Below are 13,147 nucleotides of genomic sequence, written 5' to 3'. Positions count from 1 at the left end.
GATTCCTTAAAATCGTCCGTTTGCGATTCCAAAAATGCTTTTTCAGATGCATCATTATTTTGTTAAGGAAATCGCTAATTTTGCGACTTTCCAGAATGCGATTGCATTTAAGGAATCGCAAATTTGCGATTCCCTAAATGCAATGCATCATTTTTTTTTAAATTGCGATTTTGAAGATTGCAAGTGCAAATTACCACGAGGTTGAACCTCGTGGTAAATTGCGAAAAATGTTTAAAATGTTCAAATTTACATTTTAAACAATGTCATGTTACAGACACACATGTCCTTAGGACATGTGTGTGTGAAACATCCATTTAAACAAACATTTCAGGGGTGCAGGGGGGGGTCCTTTGGACCCCCCCCTGCACCCATGGAATGCATCAACATTATGCGAGTTCAAAATTGCGAATTCGCAATTTCCATTGATTCCTATGGGCCTTTTGGCCCATAGGAATCAATGGGAATAGCGAATTCGCATAATATTTGCGATTCGGTAAAAATTGCGATTTTTACAGATTCGGAAATATTATGCACTTTTTTTGATGCATCCCGTTTTGCGAATCCATATTTGCGAATCGGTAAAATTCGCAAATTTGGAAACGCAAAACGGGAGTTTGATGCATGTGGGGGTAAGTTTAATGAAAAGAAAAGGGTTTGACCATGCAAAGAGGTTTAGGTCCCTACTGACCTACATTGACATGGTATTAAACAAACCTAAATACATTGTAAAAAACCCAAGTAAAAAAATAGTGTTAAAATGGGAGGTCAAAATGCGTAAAAAGTGGTCAAAGTAATAGATACATAGTAAAACAAGGTTTTGTAAAAGCTGTCTGTAGAAATTAATGTTTCGCATGTTTAGGGAAACGATTTTAGCACAGTGAACGTGTACAAGATCAGTTTAGATGGGAGAAAGAGTGACAACGTTGAGACCATAAGATAATGAATTCCCTTTATAAATGTAGCTCCCACTTACACTAGATCAGTATTCAACCCCAGGTATCTGGGTTCTGAGAGGCATGACATACAGCCTCAGGCCTGTCGATTCTTCTGTGTCGCAGGATGCCACCCTTTAGACTGCCTACACACACAGATATGAACATTGCCACTCTGTCATGGGAGTGATAATGTCTACAGTGGACTTCAGAATCGAAAGTACACAAGGTCGAAGGACAGTTATAAGATGTTTAACTGGGCAGACTCTCTGAGCTGAGATTTTGGAATATTGTGCTGCTCATCATAGACGTCTCATTTTCCGAGATCTATTCAGAACAATTAATGGGAGAAAGAAATATTAAAACATTGGAATGTTGGGAGCTTCATTAAAAACAATGGAGTGCCCCAGGCATCTAATCACTGGTTGAAGCCCGGATCTCCAACATTCCAATGTTGTTGTTCACCGGTTGTTGTGATTACAGGCCTCAGGGAGCCCAAGGGGATTTCAATACTCTCGGGCTCCATGCGGCCTTTGTTTTATTTGTTAGAACATTCTGCCCTCTAGTGGTGGAGTGTTCTAATAGCCTTACAGCCCTCTGGAGCTGGGCCACACCAGCATTAAAGCCACACTCTCTCCTTCGGCTCGGGCCTTTAACGATTCAGCGGGCCTTTAATAGCTGGTATAGCCCACTACAGCAGACTATAAGGTTATATTAAAACATTGGTATATTGTAAGCTCCACTGAAAAGCTCTATTGAATGGAGTGGCTCACACTCAATAATGGCTGCAATGGAGTCTCTGCTCCAACATTCTAACGCTTGCCTTTCTGTTTCACCCTGTTTATTTTAGAACATTCTACACAGAGGAAGTGGAATGTTTTATAATAGCTTTATATCCCTTCTGCCTCAAGCTGCAACATTTGCTAAAGGCCCTGTGCCTTTTAATATGGCCTCGCTTGTGGCGTTGACATAATATAAAGAGGGCCTTTAACACCCTTTAGTGCCCTCTGCACTGGCTATGATGCTATAATAATATTCTGATTTGGAGAAATAAAATTTGTATGAGTGTTAACTTATACTGGAGGCATTGCAACAAACTCTGTCACTGAAAGGCAGGCACTGTAGGCTTTGGCATCCCCTTTTTTCACAGAGCTGCACACCTTTGTTGTTTCGATAATTCATTTAGGGAGGGTGTGTGCTGGGACGAAACCTCTCCCTGCTCCCCTTTATTTGTAATTATTGGGGCTCTGGGAAAGGCCACAGCCTGAAGGACTTGTCTGCCTCCTCTAGCGACTGAAGCCTCCATCCACGCGTAATGACACTGGTAGATGTCCTACCAGTGTTAACAGAATGGGCATTAGTTCTCTCAACTCCTGATTCGTTTCATTGAAGAGTCAACATTGAGCCGGGGGAACTCAAAGTGTTAAGTCTTCTCCAGCCTTAATGGTCCTTCACAAGTTTCTAAATCTCTCTCCAACCTCTTCTGCCCCCAGGACACCATCCAACAGCTGGAGAACGAGCTGAGGAGCACCAAGTGGGAAATGTCTTCCCAACTCCGAGAGTACCAGGACCTGCTCAATGTGAAGATGGCCCTTGACATTGAGATTGCCGCCTACAGGTACCACTGCTGTGCATGTGATTGGGTGTCAGTCAAACGTTAATAACAGAATTAGTGCATGCCCTAGGTACTGCAAAACACAACTTCTACCTGCTTTACCCTTACTGGTTAGTTTTACTAAGATTTTGCAGAAAGAAATAGACCCAACCCTTTTAGGTGCTCAAGGTTTGAGTTGAAAAGCAGCTTCCATCTTGCTAAATGTACAGAAGATACTTTCTTTTCAGGGCCCAAAACCTCTCCTGCAATCTGCCTGTATGCTGTGGGGCAATAAACAGTTGTACCAAATGGTACATTCCAGAGGCTCCATCTCTGACATGACTCTGCACCAGCAGGTGGGAATCAGCTAACAAAATGACGACATCATGATCAACTTAATCAACATCAGACGTGCTGAAGCCATTAAATGTAGATATGCCACAGGAAGGAAACTAGAAGAGGGGCTCGTGTACTCCTCTGTCACAAACAGAACACAGCAGACTGCAGAGGATTGTGACTTAAGGAAAGAATGGAGAGAACCAAAAGCAATAACAGAGGGACCCATGGGAGGAGCTTCGCGGGCAACCAAGATGGCCGCGTAAGTTCGGAGCTCCGTGGACCGTCCGACTCGCCTCATATATCCTGCCTGAAATCCTGATCCACGGTGGTGGTACCTTATTGCTGGTGGTCCGCTGAAGCGGGAGCTGCCTTCCGCCTTCGAATCGGTGGTTCCAGTGCTGAGCTGCGTCGAGCTGAACTCCGTGTCGGGACTGCGCCATTGTCCCTCCGGACTCCGCCACTTCGCATGATTGGAATGCGTAGTGGCTGCCTGCCGTCCCCACTGGCGAAGTGATAGTGTCTCCAGCTCACGCTTTCAACAACCTGGTCTTGTGTGTTCGGCCCTACCTCACCGTCTCGCCGCGGACCCGGGCTTGGGTGGCGCTCCGCCTTTGTTCTCATCGGACCCATCATGGCGGGCAGAGGCGATCCCAACAGGGCATCGAACAAAGGTGGTCGAGGCAAGTCACAAACGCAACTGAACCGCATAGAGCGCTATGTTCAGCCAAAGACACCGCCCGCAACGGGGGCCACGGCTAAGGGCCCTCCATCGACGAGCTCGCCTGATGGGTCGGAGCCTACCCTCAGCGACATCATGGGTGCCATCACGAGCTTCCGGGCCGATATGCAGCAGCAGCATGAAACTCTGACTCATAAGGTTGACTCAATGGCTGTTGATATCACTCTTATAAGGGCCGACTTGGGCAAGACCAATGATCGTGTGAAGACACTAGACATTAAAACCTCCAGCCTAACCTCCGACGTCTCGGAGCTACAGACCGAGGTCCGTAACCTGCGGATGACCACGGACCTCTTCTCTAGGAGACTGGAGGATTTTGAGGGGCGAGCCAGGCGGCAAAACGTCCGCATAGTTGGTGTACCGGAGGGCTCCGAGGAAGCAGCGACGGACCTATTTGTGGAGGAATTGATCCAAACCCATTTACAACCCACTGGACTGAGTAACTTTTTCTCAGTGGAGCGTGCCCATCGGGTACCGGGCGGCCCGCCGAAGTCAGGCGTGGCGCCTCTCCCGATTGTGGCGCGCCTCCTCAACTTTAGGGATCGGGACGCGGTCCTGCAAGCGTCCAGGAAACATGGACCACTTCACTACCAGAATGCGGAGGTGCACTTTTATCCTGACTTCACGAGGACAGTGCAGCGTCAACGCCAGAGCTATGCGGGAGTAAAACGGCGACTCAGGGAAATGGGCTACAAATATTCTATGATGTTCCCTGCCAAGCTCCGTGTTGAACATAAGGGCCGTGCCCTGTTCTTTGACTTCCCCGACAACGTGAGTGAATGGTTGGACACTGTATCTCCTCGGCGGGACGAGCAAGAGGACCAAGATGGAGGTGCTTCTGGTGGTCCGGATCAGTGAGACTCAGCTCTACTGTAAGGTTCGGCTTACGGCACCCCCGCTTCAAGTGACTGCCGGTGCTGGTATTCGTTATCTAACTTGACTCTCCTGGCGCTTACATGGTGGGTGGCGGGACGTGTTCATGGAGATTCCTTACTCCTCTGGGGACTTTTTGTAGACTAGTTAATGGGGCGACAGGCACACTGCTGGTTGGGGGGGCTTTTTAGTCTGATGCAGGGGTGCAGGGTGGGGGGTATGTTCGAGCGAGTTTTCTTGTTTGCTGGTTTTTTCTTTCTTCTTTCTTTCTGGCAATGGGTCGTGTACGCTGTTGACTTTTACTTGATGTCGGTGTCCGCTGGGACTGGGTGGGGCGGGCTGCGGGGTGATGGGGGGTAAGAAACTAAGAGTACTCAGTTGGAACGTTAATGGGTTGGGAGACCGGGTCAAAAGAGGGGTGGTAATTCAATTGCTTAAGCGACACATGCCTGATATTGTCCTCCTTCAAGAGACACATTTGGTGGGTAACTCGTGTAAGGCTCTTAATCGCAAAGGCTACAAGATGGTGGCCCATTCCGGGTTCTCTTCCGGATCTCGGGGGGCGGGTATCCTGGTGCGTGCGTCCCTTCCACTAGAGATAGACGTCACTGTGATTGATGAGAGGGGGCGCTACGCAGCAGTGGCGGGGAGATGGGAAGGGCGTTCCCTTTCGTTACTCTCGGTGTACGTCCCCCCAGGACTGCAGTCCAGTACCTTTCAGGACCTTGGTGGTGCCATTTTGTCTTTGCCGGTTGGTCTGTTGATAGTGGGGGGTGATTTTAACTCAGTCTGTTCTGGTTCCCTTGACCGTCAACCGCCTCGAGACCTCCGTAGCTCCCAACAGTGGCTGCCCTCCTTTCTCGAGTCAATGGGCCTGGTGGATGGCTGGCGTCTTCTCCATCCGACGCTCCGCCAATTTTCCTTCCTCTCGGGTGCACACAGCAGTCTCTCCCGTATCGATTATGTTCTCACACTGGCGGCGCACGCGCCGGCCGTGTCTGAGGCCCGATTTCTGGCACGGGGCATCTCTGATCATTCCCCCTTGTGGGTCTCCTTCGATTTTGACGTGGTCCTGTCGGGGCGGCCAGCGGCGATTAACCCGTGGTACTTCCGCAATTTTAAGACTCGCTCTCTCCTGGCCAAAGCCATAGACCTCTATTTTGCAGAAAATGTGGGTTCGGTTGGCTCGGCCGTCACCCTATGGGAGGCCTTTAAAACTGTGCTTAGAGGCGAGGCTCTTGCGCTCATCGCAGAGGCCCGAAGGGCTAGGGATGCCGATTTGCTGAGCATCGAGGAAGAGGTCTTGCGTCTTGAGTCCCAACTGGGACCCGAGCCTGACCCTTAGGTTTTACATGCCCTTTCACTGAAGCAAGCGGAATATCATGACCTAGCGACGAATGTCGCTCTGACTCTGGCTAAGGAACAGCAGGGCCGTATCTACGATGTAGGCGATAAAGCCGGGAAGCTGCTGGCCTGGTTGGATAGGAAAGAGATGGCTAGCCGCGTGGTGCCTGAAATTCTGGGTGATGACGGTGTTGTCCTCACGGACCCGAGTGCCATTGTCGAATCCTTTGCTGGTTACTTCCGGGGGGTCTACGCGTCCAATTCGGACCTTTCCGAGGCAGATTCGACGGCTTTCCTTTCGGCGATTGATCTTCCTTGCCTTTCTGAGGAGGACTGTGCCGACTTGGAAAGAGAGATAACTGCTGATGAAATCGCCTTGGCGATCCGCTCACTACGTACCGGTAAGGCCTCTGGTCCCAATGGCATCCCGGTCGAGCTATATAAAGTTCGCCCGGATGCGGTATCCCCGCACCTGCGAACAATGTTCTTAGAAGCATTTGAGGCGGGCCATCTTCCCCTGGATCAAAGGCTGGCCACTATCGTGGTCATCCATAAGGAGGGGTAACCGCGGAACGTTTGCCGGTCGTATCGTCCTATTTCTCTCCTTAATGTGGAGCCCAAGATTCTTGCCAAACTACTCGCCAATCGACTGATTGGAGTCATTGGCGATTTAGTGCATCCTGACCAGTCGGGCTTCATCCCCCACCGCAATACTGCCCTGAACCTGCGCCGACTTCACGGCGTTATGGCTAGAGCCCACACTCTCGCAGAGCCGGCGATACATGCGTCCCTCGATGCCACAATGGCCTTTGATTCCCTCGAGTGGACCTACCTCTGGGCAGTGCTGTCGAAGCTCGGTTTTGGGCCGGTTTTTGTGAGCTGGGTGAAGCTACTATACGCCGAGCCGCTGGCCAATGTCACGGTCAATGGCCGCTTATCGGCATCGTTTCCCCTTTATCGGGGTACCAGACAGGGTTGTCCCCTGTCGCCTCTTCTGTTCGCCTTGGCCCTTGAGCCGCTCGCGGCCATGCTGCGTACGCACCCGGATTTACGTGGTATCACCTGGGCCCCTGGCTTTGAAGACAGGATCTCCCTGTAAGCGGATGATATCCTGCTTTATTTGACCTCCCCTTGTAGGTCCCTCATTGTGGCCTGTGACGTGCTCAAACTTTTCGGACGTTACTCCGGCCTGATTATAAACTGGGCCAAGTCCTCCCTGTACGTCCTCAAAGGGGATACTCCACGCCTCCCCAGAGGCTGTAATATTCAGATTGCCAGCCATGGCTTCAAGTACCTGGGCATTTACATCTCCGGGAACTCAAAGATGCGGTACGACCACAATCTACTCCCTCCTCTCCAGCGTCTACGGCGTGACGTGGATAGCTGGCGTAAACTCCCGCTCTCCCTCCTCGGCCGTGCGGCATTGTTTAAGATGATGTCCCTGCCCAGGTTCTTATACGCCTTGCAGAATGCCCAGGACCCGGTTCCGGCCCGCTACTTCCGGGAACTTGAGAGTCTCCAGCGGACCCTTCTTTGGGACGGCCGACCTCGCGTCGCAATCCATAAGCTCACGCTTCCATGGTACGACGGCGGCATCGCTCTTCCGGATGTGCGTCGGTACTATTGGTCCTCCCAGCTTGCGGCCCTCAATCATGGGTTCTACGGCCCTGGGGATAGTCCCGGATATGCCATGGACAGATGGCTCCTGGGTGGCGGCAACTATTACCGGGCCCTGTACTCGAGATCCTTAGATCGGCGGATGTCGGGTCCGACAAGGACGGCGGTCCATATTTGGCGGGCGATTACCAAGGCACAGGGCTGGCAGGGTAGACTGACCAGATTCACCCCTCTATATGATTCAGACATTCTGGGTAAACTGTGGCACAACAAGGGCTTTGATAAATGGGACCTTATCGGCATAACCAGGGTGGAGGACATGCTTTCCAGGGGCGTCGTTAAGACCTTCCCTCAGCTACAAACCGAATACCAGTTGGGTGACACAGAGTTTTTCCGCTACGCCCAGCTGAAACATGCACTGCTCTCGGCCATGCCAACAGACGGTGATATCCCAAGAGCTCCCCATTGAAGGACAGAATACTAGATGGGCACATGCCAGATAGCGCAATCTCCCTTTCCTATAAAAAACTGATTAATGTACGTACAGTCCTTCTCCTTGGCTTGCGTGATCAGTGGGTGGCGGATGGTCTGGAAATTGACAACGAGGACTGGCAGAGTGCGGTTTCCTCCCCTAAGGAGGTTGCAATCTCCTCTCGCCTCCGTCTAGTGCAGTTCAAGATCTTGCACCGGGTATATGTGACAGGTCCCCGACTGGTGCGCATGGGGTATTCGCTAGACGGACTCTGCCGCCGGGGTTGCGGTGCCCTCGCTACCTTCCTCCACATTCTGTGGGAATGCCCCGTGATAGCCTCCTACTGGAGGAGGGTGCACCGGATCATGGGTGAAGTTACTGGAGTGGTCGTTAACGCAGAGGCTCGGCGGTGTCTCCTTAACGTATGGGAACCGTCTGACCACAACACAGCGCAGACTAGGTGGGTGACCCTGGGAAACATGGTGGCCAAGCGGGGTATTGCTCAGAAGTGGGGAGAGACCACGGCACCCCTGGTGGTGCAATGGAAAGCCAATATGGATTGGTGTATGTTCCGGGAAAAGACGGTCTATGTGGCAAGAGGGAGACCCCAGACATGGCACAAAGTATGGGGGGCCTGGAATGCATATAGAGGGGACGTTTGTCTACCACCGGAACCTGTCTCTTTAGATGAACATGTGTCGCCCTGACCTGTGACGCCAACTGTGATGTGTTGTATTGCCTTCTCCTGATTTTCTCCCCCCCCCCCTTCCTCTTATCCTGAATGCTTCTCCTTCTTTGCTCATCCTCCCCTACCCGTCCCTGACACCCTGACTACCATTGGACTCCATTGCCATCATTTCGCGCCCTAGGGCGTTCTTTTTGGTTTAATTCTTCTTATGAAACATAAAATTAACCTTCAACGATTATGTGTTGATACTTTTGCACTAATGCTCTCCTGTACTTTCATGCTGCCTTGCCTCCGGGATGTTAGGCTGAATAGCTGTGTGCTTTGTTCTAATAAAGGTTTTCAAAAATTAAAAAAAAAAAAAAAACAGAGGGACCCATATTTATTATTTCTTGACACGACGTAGCACAGTTACCACATTTTCTATGCAGTATTGTGCAACGGAGAAAATTGTGGAAGACGGAAAATGCAGCACATGATATGTGTATAAAGACTGGCCTGCTGCTGCTGTTATCCCCTACACCAGCACTTAAGCAAGGGTGATTTGCAGGACACACAGCCACAATCCATCGTGCAGAGGTGAGAGGGCACTCTCTGGCATAGGATTTCTACAGGAAGCCTACACTTCTTGTACACATTCTTAACCCTAGATATAGAAGTCAGAAGGAACCAATGCATTGGACATGTGTGATTCTCTGCGGCACACATGCAATGCATCCGTTTTAAAAATTGTTTTAGAAATGAACACTGTTCCCCTTGTTTACGCCTGCTTCAAGCAGGTGTTAGGTTTGCCATAAAGCTTAGAGAGGCTATATTAGTAGACCATACTTTACATCAAATCTATGGTTGATTGTGCTGATCCACACAGGTAACACCCATTTGATGCAAAACATCGTAAAGTAGTTTCTGAACTGAGAAAATGTTACCTTTTCAGTGCAGTGCACCTTTCGCGCCCGATAGTAAATACAAAGCACCCCTTTGGGCCAGCACAAAGACTTTTTAAATCTGGGCCAATAAGGTCACATTTGTCAGCAGGTAGAAATGGTGGTGGATGATAAGAAAGTTCTCACCCTGGGGGATAGTTTGCAGACTCTGAATTGCTCTACTGAGCGATCAAAACCTTGAAGATTTCATTGACATTAGTAAATAAAACGTTTGGTGGTCACACCAAATGTTTAGTTTCAGCTGAGCATATTTTGCCACATGTTTTGGCCTCTAAAGGAGAAAAAGAGTTGGCGATCATTTGAAGATGTGCCTCTAAATTTGTTAATGTCGGGGGAGGAGCCAAGATGGCGACCTGATCGGACGTGTAGTCCCTCGGCTCCGGAGACCGTCTCCTTCTTCGCGACTATCCTGCCGGCGATCCTGTTTCTAGAAGGCACGACGTCGAAGCCGATGTGCCCAGGCACCCTGCGATGTAATCCTGAGGCTTGTGACTTTCTGCAAGAGGGAGCGATGTCCGACTGAAGTTTGCAGCCCGCAGTGGACCCGAGTCCGGGGCCTCGAGTGGATGCTGGGGCCGGATGCCGGGTGATCAACACCGGGCGTCAGACCCGGTCGGACCATCTTCGACAAACGCGGCCGAATTTGGAACGTGAGCTTCCTTGGACTGCAGGTACTGCGTTGGTTGTGCCTGGTGAACTATTCACGGAGATTGCATGAGTGCAGATATCCACATTGCGACTGCGGGCGAAGGCTTGCACACTACCCCGCTGGCGTCGGGAGGCCCCCGATCTTTCTACCCCCCTCGATGACGGGCGGAGCGGCTCGCTTCTGGGGCGCTGCTTACAGCCTCTTTTGGACCTGTTTCCTGCCTTTCCTAGAGCTGCACGCCAATACTAGCGGCCTTGCATTAATTGAGGTCTTCATCAGTGGTGTTTACGAAGTGCACAATGGAGGGCGTATTCGGAGAGACTGTGACATGGTGTTCTGGTGGATGTGTGGTGCGAAGCGATTTGACTGGGGAGGCACATGGAACTGCTCGGGGTTATGGAGAACTATTGGCGGCTATTGTCTCCCTTCACTCCGAAGTGCTACACTCCGCTAAAATCCTGATCGACAAGGTGGATGATCTAACAAGTGCTCGTGGAGGCTCTAAAAAGGCCGCCTCATTAGACAGTAGCGAGACTCTTTGTTCTTTGCCTGACCGCGACAAGATGGCGGCGTTGCGTAGCGGTGCCTGCTCAGCGACCCCAGACCCCGAGATGCCTCTTGCTGCTGCTGTTTATTGCCCTGGCCAAAATGGAAAGTGCGGTCTGCAATTACGGCTAGTGTCCTACTCCAGCACTATATCCCCATCTACCCGGAGATCACTCCAGGAGGGGCCTGACAATGGGATTTCCATCCTTGGATCGACCTCGCTGTGCACCACTGGTGTGGGGTACTCCTGGCCCAGCTGGTTCTCATTGACCTTGTATGTACGGGACAGGGTTGTGTGCTCCAAACGATGTTCCCCGTTTGGACTATCGTGTACATCTCCCGGGCTTCTCTGGGTTTCCGTGGTTAGCAGTGGAGGCGGAGAAAGAACTGGACAGGGGTGAACATTTCTTACCATGGTCTACAGATCTCCTGTTTCTGACCTGGGCTTGTGGGTGGTGTGTCACTGCTCCTGACTGTGCTATGTGTTGATTCTGGTACTCTAATTCATCCTGATTTTACTGTTTCATTTCACCGGGCTTCTCCTTCTGTGTTATTGCTGGCTTTGCGGGACGGTGGGGCCGAGGGACGGGTGGTGGGCTCCTGCCCACCTTTCCTATGTTTGAGAGTTATAGATTAGGATTCTTTTCTTACTCTCTATATTTCGGGACTCCTTTTTCTGGGCGACAGGCACATTGCTAGGGGGGGGTTGGGCCGTAGCCAGCTGCATTTGTGCAGGATGGGGGGTGGCGAGGGGGGGGTTTTGGTTTTTTCTTTTAGGTTCTATGGGCCCTCTATTCTTTTTTCTTTTTCTGGGTTTAGACGTTTTGCATGTCCGATAGGCGGCGAATCTGGCATTTTATTACAGTTCCTATTTGTCAATCCTGCTCCTATGACGCCAGATCTAACTCGTTGTTCTTAGATATCCTGCTTCTGTCTATCCTACAGGGAAAATCTTTAAAATTAGACCTCATTGATCCTGTTACATGTCCTTAGTACCCTTTATGTTGCAATGTACTGTACTTGCTAGCCCTCGGGCTTGTTGCTGTATTGTATGTGGTTTTTGTCAATAAAGGTCTTCCAAAAATTTTAAAAAAAAAAAAAGAATTTGTTAATGTCACATATTACTATATATAATTCTTTTAGTATCGCTGTGGTGTGGTGCCACAGTCCTAGGGAACACCCAGTGATTCCCCATAGTCTTAGTCTTTATGTCCATCTTCTAAATCTAACAACTAAAGATCAACTCAGTGGTGGCTACAACTATAAACATATAGATAAAGAGCAAAGAGAGGCACACAAAAAATCACATATAATATGCAACAAATGACAAATCTTTTAGAGTCTTCAATGTGGAGGATTCTTCTTTATTATTTCCACAGGATGAGTGATACACACAGCCTCAGCCAACGCGTTTCCCCCCAACGGGCTTCCTCAGGGCTAAATACAGGACAAATTGCTCGATAGACCGTGGACTGGTATCCATTCTTCTATCTTCTACTTGGTACTTAAAAATTATTTTTCTTCTTTGAACACACGTCCAAGTCTTAAGCAAATTAATACTCCAATGGACAAGAATAGCTGTCTTTGGAAGAGCTCAGGAAAGCACAACAGTATACACCGAGCTCAGGCTGTCATCACGTAGCAAAGCAAACACAGTTGGATTGACGAGAATTCTAATCCTTATCCAGAAGGATTAGATTACTCGTCAATCCGACTGTGTTTGCTTTGCTAGGTGATGGCAGCCTGAGCTCGGTGGATACTGTTAATTTGCCCAAGACTTGGACTCCACATTGAAGCCTCTGAAAGATGTCATTTGTTGCATATTATATGCAATTTTTTTGTGTGCCTCTCTTTGCTGTTTATCTATGTGAATTTATTAGGTCTTGTGGCAGTGGACCTCAGAGGTGGGCACACACCAGATTATAATTCTATTCCAAACATATTTAGTGATTAAAGGGTTAGTACGGCTTTAATCATCCCTTGCTGCCATGTCCCCAGTTGTAACTATAAACATATGGTGGCTCATGACAGCAGGAAATTCACTGTATTTACTGCTTCCCTGGGTGTGGCACTTCTTTCCCCATATCATCCTCCTGGAGCTGGAAAGGGAAGGACTCCTTCCCGCTCAGTGGAACACCAACAACCAATTCTGGAGCTGTTGTTAGTATGAGAGCAGCTCCAGGATTGGTGGGAGTAGGCTAACCCAGCGCTTATTTTGAGTCTGGGGGTCTATACCAGCTACCCATCACCTTTTTCACAGACATGGGATTGCTGGATGCGCACTGCACATGTCGGGCTGGCCATAGCAAACCAGCCAGCCAACCCGACAAGGGCACTGCAGGGGTGGCTGTAATCCTGCAATCGCAGGATTCAGCCCAACCCCCTGTACTCACACTACCCTTATAAGTAAAAT

The 13,147-nt window shown here is 49.8% G+C and overlaps 1 protein-coding gene across 1 annotated transcript in view; it reads left to right on the top strand.

The window, feature by feature from the left end:
• Positions 1-13,147, top strand: part of NEFH (neurofilament heavy chain) — a 146,779-nt gene that overhangs the window by 110,325 nt on the left and 23,307 nt on the right. Inside the window, exon 3 of the mRNA XM_086943233.1 lies at positions 2,426-2,550. Coding sequence (XP_086799359.1) covers positions 2,426-2,550 — 125 coding nt within the window. The remainder of the gene's footprint in view (positions 1-2,425; positions 2,551-13,147) is intronic.

This window comes from Lissotriton vulgaris, chromosome 11, assembly GCF_964263255.1.
Source record: "Lissotriton vulgaris chromosome 11, aLisVul1.2, whole genome shotgun sequence".
Taxonomy (NCBI): domain Eukaryota; kingdom Metazoa; phylum Chordata; class Amphibia; order Caudata; family Salamandridae; genus Lissotriton; species Lissotriton vulgaris.
This window is presented reverse-complemented; position numbering and strand designations above follow the sequence as displayed.